At 49.1% G+C, this 10,197-nt stretch overlaps 1 protein-coding gene across 1 annotated transcript; it reads left to right on the top strand.

The window, feature by feature from the left end:
- Nucleotides 1–7,731: 7,731 nt before the first annotated feature.
- Nucleotides 7,732–9,974, top strand: LOC136458349 (myb-related protein Hv33-like). Its single transcript, XM_066458297.1, has 3 exons — nt 7,732–8,343; nt 8,561–8,690; nt 8,940–9,974. Exons 1-3 carry the CDS (start codon nt 8,211–8,213, stop codon nt 9,664–9,666), a joined length of 990 nt encoding a protein of 329 aa, XP_066314394.1. The 5' UTR covers nt 7,732–8,210; the 3' UTR covers nt 9,667–9,974.
- Nucleotides 9,975–10,197: the final 223 nt, after the last annotated feature.

Here is a 10,197-nt window from a genome sequence, read left to right as displayed (position 1 = left end):
GCTCCGTTGATGATCGCTTTGCCGAGTGCCAACCCTGCAGGCACTCGGCAAAGATTTTTTATTTTTTTTAAAAAAAATTCTTTGCCGAGTGCCCTCTATCCAGCCCTCGGCAAAGATGTTTTATTTTTTTTCTAAAAAATTCTTAGCTGAGTGCCCCTTACAGACGCTCGGCAAAGTTTGAATTTTTTTAAAAAAAAATTCTTTGCCGAGTGCCCTCTGGCCGGCACTCGGCAAAGTTTGAATTTTTTTTAAAAAAATTCTTTACCGAGTGCCCTCTGGCCGACACTCGGCAAATGTTTGAATTTTTTTAAAAAAAAATTCTTTGAGAGTGTCATGGTCATGGCATTCGGCAAAGCTGGAAAAATGGTTTTCCGAGCGCCCATTTTTCCAGCTTTGCCGAGTGCTGTGACCATGGCACTCGGCAACGGGGTCCTTCGCCGAGTGCAACACTCGGCAAAGTGACCCAAAACAGCAATTTTTAATTATTTTTATATTCCATCATAACAAATAAATTCATACAAACATATATCTCATTCATCACATATATATCTCATCCATCTACACATTCATCCGCACATATCACATCCATCACAATGTATATCACATATATAATAATAAGTGCTCAAGTCCATCTAAATAAATCTACAAGTCCATCAAAGTCTACAAGTGCATCACAAGTATATCACAAGTCCATCACTAAGTGAACAACAAATGAAAAAAATACAACGTACACTCATCTCGGCCACTGCGACTGTGGTGAAGGCCCAGCTCCATCATTCGGATGTGCATGAGGTGGATTATTCGAACCACCGTCAGATGCAGACTGCACAAAGGAGAAAAGATTACATGTGAGACAAGATTATTTGGATAGCTAATCTAGGAAGGTAGAGGCAATACAAGCGAAAGTAAAAAAACTTTCATACTCATAGGAGTAGCTGGAGCTGTAGGATGCGGAGGCAGAGGTGGAACCAACAGCCCAGCTGGCAGAGAGAAGCCCACACGTTGCCCAAGCCCTTGTAGGAACTCCGTAATATCCGTCAACCTCTGCGCCTGGGCCTGCCGCTCGGCCTGCTTGGCCTCTTGCTTGGCCTCTAGCTGGGCCGCCATCCTCTGGTGCCTAGCCTCCAGCTCCTGACGTTGCCACATTTCTTGTTCTAGCTGGGCCTACAATATTTCACTCCAATGTTTCAGTAATGCAAAAGCTAATTAAGGTGTGTAAAGATCAATGGATGACGAGTAAAACAGGAATTAACCTCAAGTGCATCGACCTGGTGCTGTGCAGCGGTCGGCGTGTGCAAATGGTCGGGCTCTCGCTCGTGCTTCGTGCTCAGATCTAGGAGAGAGAGGGAGTAGAGGCCGTGTCGATGATGCCGTCACCAAGCCAGAATCGCCCATGCTTCTTGCCTTGCACCGCCCTCATGACGGCCTCTCCATCGAAGTCTTGGGTGCTCGGATCATGGTCTAGCCCATGGAACGACCTCGCCACCTTAGTGTACTCACTGATACGGGAGTGGATGCTCGGGTTCGTGTATGCCTCGGGCGGGTCCTCCAGGTTGAAGGAGACATCAGATGTCGCCTTGCCCTTGTGGGCCATACACCATGCCTAGAAGTTCGAGCAAGCCTAGCCACTATGTGACGCCGACTGCGAGAAAGACAGCACGATGATTATAAATCAGGCAGAACTGAGCGTCACAATAGATAAATGAATTCGCGTACCCATGCTTGTTTGTATCCGACGAGGCTGTAGCTGCCTTGATGGTGTGCTGGACCTTGCATCTGCAAACGATGGTCCTAGGCATCCCTGTGCATCTTGAGGTACTCCTCCGTGAACCACCTCTCCACCATCATCGTCCAGCACTCGGGATATGCTTGGCACCACTAGGAAATCATCTACGTGTCATCAAGTATTGGACATATAAGAAGATCAAATGAAACCAACTTAATCTCAAAATGAATCAATATTGATGTTCTTCATTTACCTCAAGGTACTGCTTCCGGGTCAGCTGCATCTCTCTTGCGTCTTTCTTGGTTTTCCTCTCTCCAAGCTTCGACCCATAGTAGGTTACGATGGCCTGGATGCATGCCTCAGTGATGCATATCGGTGATGAGTTTTTTACATGCTTTGGTAGTCACCTGCTCCGCTCTGGCCTCAAATCCCTCCTTGCATCTGTAATAAGTCTGCATACAAAAGTGATGTATCCATTCATTATTTCAAGAAAAGTCTAATGAATGCGACATATTGAGCAATGTTGTGCGAGTGAGACTTACCCAAAACTCTGCCTTCACCCACGCCAGCCTTGTTGGGGTACTCCGCATCGAGGGCGACGACGTAGTGGTCAAACGAGTAGGCTAGCTCCAGTCTTCGATGCGTACGTGACAATGTCGGGGAAGTGTTGCCTGCATAGAAGACCTAGGATGCCGTTGACTAGTCGTGCGCTACCACCCAACACAACCACCTAGTTCCTGCACAAGTGATTAAGAAAAAATATTAGTTTTTTCATCATATCATATGAAGTAGTGGTGATAACATATAAAGTTACTTATTTTTGGCCTTCGGGGCGAATCACTGGGCGTTGGTGAGAAAGCGGAACCTGTGGGAGGCTCACGAGACCTCACAAGTAGACACTCGAAGATGAGTTAGAGGAAGCGGAACCCTGTGCCTATCGTCTCCCCCACCTCCTCCTCCTCCTCGTCTGTGCCTCATATGGGAGGTGCACAATCAAACTGCTGCATCAGCAAAAAGCAGTCGGGTGGAAAGATCTTCTCCAACTTATAGAGCAACATGAGTGCTGCTTTTTCCAAGTCATCAATGATGGTCCGAGAGAGCTCCTTGGCACAAAGCTGGCGGAATAAGTAGCTCAACTCTGCCAGCACTTGCCAGACATGCTCCGGGACATAGCCTCGAACCATCATCGGAAGAAGCCGCTCAATCCATATGTGGTAGTCATGACTCTTCATCCTGTTGACTCGCAGAGTGCCTAAGTTTACTCCCCTCTTTAGATTCGCTGCATACCCATCAGGGAACATTAGCATCTAGATCCATTCAAGTACTTCCCTCCTTTGGTCCTTTTTCAAGACGAAATCGGCCTTAGGCCTTCTCTAGGTCTTGCCACGACTAGGAGGCTGCATCTCTTGATTTGGTCTATCGCACAACATTGCTAGGTCCACTCTAGCCTTAGGGTTGTCCTTAGACTTTTTAGTGTCCATGAGTGTTGCCCAAAGTGCCTCGGCGACATTCTTTTCAGTGTGCATTACATCAATGTTATGTGGTAGAAGAAGGTCATCGAAATAGGGGAGCCTCGTCATGCCCGAGATATGAGTCCACATATGTTGCTCACCATATCCCACAAACCACCTTCTTCATTGGACACGAGAGCATCTATATGAGCATGAACCTCGGCACCAGTCATCATCCGCGGTGCAGGGTTTGTCACTTTAACACCTTTCGTAAAGTTTTTTATGTCTTGTCTGAATGGATGGCCAAGAGGTAGGAATTGACGATGTCTGTCGAACGACGAATACTTGCCACCCTTCTGCAACCAAATGAACCTCACATCTTCCTTGCATATTGGGCATGGGAACTTCCCATGAACACACCAGGCGCAGAATATCCCATATGCCAGGAAGTCATGCAGGGAAGTAGTGGTACCAAACATGCATTTTGAAGGTTGTCTTTATAGCTCGATCGTATGTCCATACCCTTTTGTCCCAAGCATGGACCAATTCATCAAACACGGGCTCTATGAACACACCCATATTACTCCCTGGGTGTCTAGGAATTATCAACAACAAGAATACGTGATGTCATTGAAAGGAGACACCGGGGGGAGATTAAGGGGGATAACGAAGACGGGCCAACATGTGTATGGGGTAGCCATCATTCCATAAGGATTGAACCCATCTGTTGCCAGCACAACACGTACATTACGAGCCTCATCTGCTTTGTCATGATGTTTGTCATTAAAGCGAATCCAAGCTTCACCATCGGATGGATGTACCATTTTTGTTAGGATTGTACCAGTTTGCCATTTTTGTGCCATGTCATCTGTTTTGTGGATTCCTCGGTCATGTATAGTCATTAGATCCTCGGTAGGAACGGAAGGTACCGTAGGATTTTCACGGGGATCGTAAGTTGCCTCTTCTAGCCATCATCAGAGTCTACCTCTAGGTACCTAGAGGATTTACACTTTGGACAGAACTTTGCATGCTCGTGTTCTTTCCTAAATAGGACACACCCTCTTCGGACAAGCATGTATCTGCTCATACGACATCTTAAATGCACGAAGGAGTTTCTGTGACTCGTACATGCTCTTTGGCAGAATGTGGCCCTTCAGGAAGTAGGATGCCAATCACGGCCAACATCTTATCGAAGCCTTCTCGACTCAAGTTTAACTCGGACTTCAACCCCATTAAGCATCTAATGGCATCCAGTTGAGACACCATTGACTGATCATGAAGGGGATTTCTGTGCCGAGTCTATCATGTCATAGAACGCCTATGCGGCTGCCTCCATCTCCTCCTTCTCATGTCCCTCATCGAACTGTCCTTGGTGAAAGTCATCTAACATGTCTGCTACCCCAGCATCAGCATCAAAAGCCTCCACCCGTGGTCTCACCACCTCCTCTCCTCATATGATGGGCTTCACCATAGTGGACCCACCAGGTGTAGTCTAGGCGTAAATCCATTCTTCACAAGATGTTTACCCATTTCCACCTCGTTTACCCTTCTTCTATTTCCACATTTGCTGCAGGGACATAAAACTAGGCAATGTCCTTTTACAGCCTTGCCAAATGCACTGTTCAAGAAAGCATTGGTCTTGTTCATCCATTCCATGGTGTAATCACTCTGACTTCTTCGGCCTGTGTACATCCACTGAACGGTCATCCATCCTCTAACATATGTATCAGCGAGTAATGTAACCATCAATTGTATCTACATGGTGTTCCTACTACTATCTAATAAGTGAGGATAGGTCCTAATCCCACCCGTGGATGCAGTAGATGAGGTTAGTTTCCATGCTCTACTCCTATCCGAGACAGAATTTTGGCAGCACCTCCCGCTGTTCTCCAGATACACGTCCTGCCAAAAAAGAGTGTGTATCCAGAGAACAACAGGGAGGTGATGCCGAAACTCTGTCTCAGACTAGAGGAGACCATGGAAACTAACCCATATACGCATCTGCGGGCTGTCTAAAAATATGGACAATCCAAAACAGATACTGGTCATAGATATGCAATGATCTATATACCTCCAATCAGTATCTCTTTCGAATGGGAGACGCCTAACTGGGTTACGCGATCTACGGCCATGATACGGAAAGAGGGGTTATACTTAGGGTGGCGGCGAAGTCAGGCTAGCAGGGCCGTGGCGGGTCGGTGCAGTGGCGAGGCGACGCGGTGTAGGCAGACCGGCACGGCGATGGGAACTTTGACTCGGCTCCGACGGGCTCTTCTCTACAAAAATGGAATAAAATACTATCATTTAAAAAAAATCGGCAGAACCTCCCCTGCACTGGTGAGGTTTCCAAAACCTACAAAAAACAACGGCATGATGGCCGACAAGCACATATGTCTCAACAAAAGCCATGTAGTTTGGATATCAATCCATACAGAAGAATATATCTAAGTAGTACCACTACTTCTACTACTACTTTCACTATTGCTACTACTACTACCACTAGTTCTACTACTACTACCCCTACTTCTAATACTACTACTACCACTAGCACTACTACTACAACTAATACTACTACAACTATCACTACCACGACAACAACAAGAGAGAGGCCATACCAGACGGGCACCGGGGGTCGGGGTCGGGCGGCGTCGGGGTCGAGGTTGGGGTCGCCAGAGTCGGGAACGAGGTCGAGCACGGGCGGCGTCGGGGCTGGCGGTCCACGGGGCACGGTCGGGGGCAGGGCCGGCTCCTACTCCTCCTCCTCCTCCTCCTCGCCTCCCCCCCCCTCCTCCTCCTCCCCTCCTCCACCCGCCGGCGTTGGCGGGCCGGTGTGGGCGGGCCGACGTGGGCGAGCTGGCCACGCTCGGCCACACGCAGGCACGGGGGTGGGGGCGGGGGCAGGCGCCGACGCGCGGTGCGGGGAGGGGCTGCGGCGGGCGGCACGCGGCGTGGGGAAGGGCGGCTGCGCCCGGTATCAGATATCACATGTGGAGATGTCTTGGTTTGTAAGCATCGTAAGTTTCATGAATTTCGGACTTTGTTTGCTTTTTATAGAATTTAAAAACACTTCGCACGCAAGTTCGCGGTCATATTTCGTGAACAAGATGTCCGAAATTTCGGGTCCGTTCCTGGATGTGGCCTCACACTACACTCAGTAACATGACTATCATTTTTTGAATCATTAAATTCCATTATTCACACCACGTGCAGTTCAAATTTATATTTTTCGAAAAAATTCAAGTAAACGAAAAAATTAACTAAATATATCAAAAAGCAAAAAAAAATCCTCAAATTCTAACGAGAAGTTCCTGGTACTTAAAAAGGGCTGCACAAAAAATTTGGAGGCCAAAAACAAAAAAAATTGCCGAGCGCCGGGGCATGGCACTCGGCAAAGGGGGTCTTTGCCGAGTGCCAAGAATAAGGCGCTCGGCAAAGAGGTTTTTTGATTTTTTTTTTTAGAAATTTCCTCTTTGCCGAGTGCCTTCACAGGGGAAGGCACTCGGCAAAGGTATTTAAAAAAAAGTTATTTTTTAATTTCTATCTTTGCCGAGTGCCGAATCAGTGAGCACTCGGCAAAGACATTTCAAAAAAAAATTAAAACTTTGCCGAGCGCCTGTGTCAGGGACACTCGGCAAAGTATTTTCCAAAAAAAAATCTTTAGCCGAGTGTCCTAACAGCAGGCATCGGCAAAGAAGGACGTGACCGAACACCGTTACGCGGGGCAGCCTATGCCGAGTGTCGATCTTTTGTCGAGAGCCTGGCACTAGGTAAAGAAGTACTTTGCCGAGTGCCCTTTTTTATCGAGTGCTCGGCACTCGACAAAGAATTCTTTGCCGAGTACAATTCTTTGCCGAGTGCGATACTCGACAAAGAAGGTCTTTGCCGAGTGCTCGATTTTTAACACTCGGCAAAGCAGTTTAGCACTCGGCAAAGAACCCGTTTCCCGTAGTGCATGTGTATAGTAAACTTATATACGTAGCGTGTCATATCCCGACCACCACCACTCACCCGGGACGTAGAGAAGGGAAATGACGATAAAGGGAAAAGGCCACGGAGGTTAGCTAATGACAACAATAATTAAAAAGGCTAAGCACCTTTACCCCGTACAGGTACTGTTGCTGGGAGCTGACGAATTGGCGATGATGATGACGAGACGGCGATAATGCATGTGGTGTGGTCGACTGATGCTGGTTGCCATTGCATTGCCCCCACATGCAGCTAGCTAGCTAATAGCGTGCATTGCCATGAATGTTCGTTTCTCTTATAATTTATTTTTTTCAGCTTGTTTTTTTAGTCGGAACAGTATTTTTTTCTCACAATAAATCAATCGGAACAATGTTTCAACTTGTTTTTTCAGCGAAGCGAGCGGAGCCTATATTGCTGCCGATGGATCTATGGAGTTTGTTGTCGCATCGTGGGATTATTGTACTTGATCGCCCTTGCTCTTCCCCGCACCTCAAGCTACCTGCTTTATTTCCTTAAATCTTCTCCAACCCAACCCCCATCCATTAGCCCACGGGGGCCTTGCCCTTACCTTGCTTCAATCTCACTTTATTAGTAGCTAGCTAGAGTGCCTGGCCTCTCTCTCTCTCTCCCATTCGATCTTGCTCGCAGAGAGTGAGACAGACCACTGCTGGTTGCTACTTTATTTTTCTCCCCTTTTATTTAGTTACAAGCTATAGTTTCTTCAGCTCCACTTTTAATAAGATCGCAGTCGGTCTGTTATCTCTAGCTTAAGTCTCAAGCATCGAACTGCCTTCTGAGAGTTGAGCCGAGCTGCTGAGATAGCGAGCCAACCGTCGCTTTTAATTTATATCGCCCGCCAGGCCGTCTCATCATCATTGTTTCCATCACCTGCCGCTAACTGGCGGCTGCTGCCTGCTCTGCGCCCTGCGGTACTAGTCTTGAAGAAACTGATCCATGATCTGATCCCACAGCACAAGCAACGGTCGATCGCGCCGTCCGGGCGGTGGCAAAGAGCAGCTTAGAGCGTGTTAATTAGTTGCCCGGCCAGCAGCCGCCGCCCTCGATCCATGGGGCGCGAGGCGGCGGCGACGAGGCCCAAGCTGCGGAGGGGCCTGTGGTCGCCGGAGGAGGACGAGAAGCTCTACAATCACATCATCCGATATGGCGTTGGCTGCTGGAGCTCAGTCGCAAAGCTCGCAGGTATGTACTGTATAATTGTGTATTACTTCAATCAATTCAATATAATAGTCACTTGACTGGCATTATATATATTCAGCTAATTATTCATTATTAGTCTCTTCTCTTGCACAATATATAGTATGTATACGATGCTTATTAATAATTGGCTTCATATATAATCACCTGCTGTTGCCTCAGCGCGATCTTGCATTTGATATATACTCATGGTTTGGTGTAGGCTTGGAGAGATGCGGCAAGAGCTGCAGGCTGAGATGGATCAACTACCTGAGGCCTGACCTCAAGAGGGGCAGCTTCTCCCAGCAGGAGGAGGATCTCATCATCAGCCTCCACAAGATACTAGGCAACAGGTAAATTAGTACACAACACGCATGGCATGCATCATGCATTTAAAACGTAACAGCTTCCTTCTTTGCTGGAGTACTTAGCAGGGGCAGGCAGCCAGCCACAACCCACACTTGCTGATTTATTTTAGTGTTGCACTTGAAATCAACAATGGCAATCTCACTCAGTTTGTTATGACAGCCACATACTACACACATACATGTAAGCACACATGCATCATGTGAATATACATGTGATTGTACGTGATCCATCAGGTGGTCCCAGATCGCATCGCAGCTGCCGGGGCGGACGGACAACGAGATCAAAAACTTCTGGAACTCGTGCATCAAGAAGAAGCTCCGGCAGCGGGGCATCGACCCCGCCACCCACAAGCCGCTCAACAACGACGACGTCGTCGCTGCGGACGACAACGCCGTGGCGCCCCATCGTCATCAGGACGACAAGCAGCTCGCCTCATCAACCGACGACCACTGTTTCGCCGCTATGGGCGCCGCCAGCAGCGACGACCCTCTCGCGCCACACTCCCCGACCGTCAGCTTCGACCCACTGTACGTGACCAACGTCCCGGCAATGCAGCGGGCGGGCTCCTACGGCTCGTTCAGCCGGTCCGACAACCACCTCTGCGACTACGGCGGGGGCGGCGTGGACGTGGTCTCGGACGCCGCCACGACGTACAGCGCCGCCTACACAGGCGGCGGCGGCGACAGCAACGGCACCTGGACCTGCAGCGGCAATAATGTGGTCGGCGGCGAGCCCATGCCGCCGCGCATGGACATGTTCGGCTGCGATGCCGAGGGGGCGTACCAGTTCGACCCGGCCAAGTACAGCCCCTGGCAGCACCACGGAGCAGCGAGGCTCCATGGTCACAACGTCAGCGGCGGCGGCGCTGCGGGCTTCCCGATCCGGCGGGACCTCCCGGATTCCTGCTTCGACCTCGCCCGTAGCGCGCTGGAGGACGAGTTCAGCGTCGACTTCCTCTAGCTGACGACTCCGCCGACGCGCGCCGGCCGGCCGAGAGGTCGTTGATGCATGTCGTCGTCCAAACAGACCAACACTGACTCAACAGTCGACACTCGACAGACACACACAGATACACTTCATTCACTACTACCTCAGAAGATCACCCAACAAAAGACACTCCTGAAGCATCTTTGTCTGGCATGTTCGTTCGTTATTTTTCCCCCTTTCTTTTCATCAGGTCCGGTCCTACTTATTTGGACCGATCCATCAAGTTGTTTCATTAACACGTTGGTGGTATGGTATACTGCGTTTATAATAAGGGTTTTATATATATTATATATACACACCTCAATTATATTCATGGAAACCATATTTTGTCATTGGAATTAATTGGTACGGGCATCGCAGAGAAAACTCTTGCTTACCTGCTAACCCCAACCCGACGCCCCGACTGTGACCGGCCTCACCCCGCCGCCGCCGCCGCTGCCGGCGCCTCCCGCCTCTTCCTCCCCCTCCCTCTCCACCAACCCCTGCCTTCGCGGACGCCGGAAC

Source organism: Miscanthus floridulus, chromosome 6 (genome assembly GCF_019320115.1).
Source record: "Miscanthus floridulus cultivar M001 chromosome 6, ASM1932011v1, whole genome shotgun sequence".
Classification (NCBI taxonomy): domain Eukaryota; kingdom Viridiplantae; phylum Streptophyta; class Magnoliopsida; order Poales; family Poaceae; genus Miscanthus; species Miscanthus floridulus.
This window is presented reverse-complemented; position numbering and strand designations above follow the sequence as displayed.

Excerpts from the sequence above, each read along its gene's own strand:
- LOC136458349 (XM_066458297.1), top strand. The coding sequence starts at position 8,211 with ATGGGGCGCGAGGCGGCGGCGACGAGGCCCAAGCTGCGGAGGGGCCTG. Across the intron at positions 8,344-8,560 it reads CTCAGTCGCAAAGCTCGCAG|GCTTGGAGAGATGCGGCAAG; the intron begins GTATGTACTGTA and ends GGTTTGGTGTAG. Across the intron at positions 8,691-8,939 it reads CACAAGATACTAGGCAACAG|GTGGTCCCAGATCGCATCGC; the intron begins GTAAATTAGTAC and ends GTGATCCATCAG.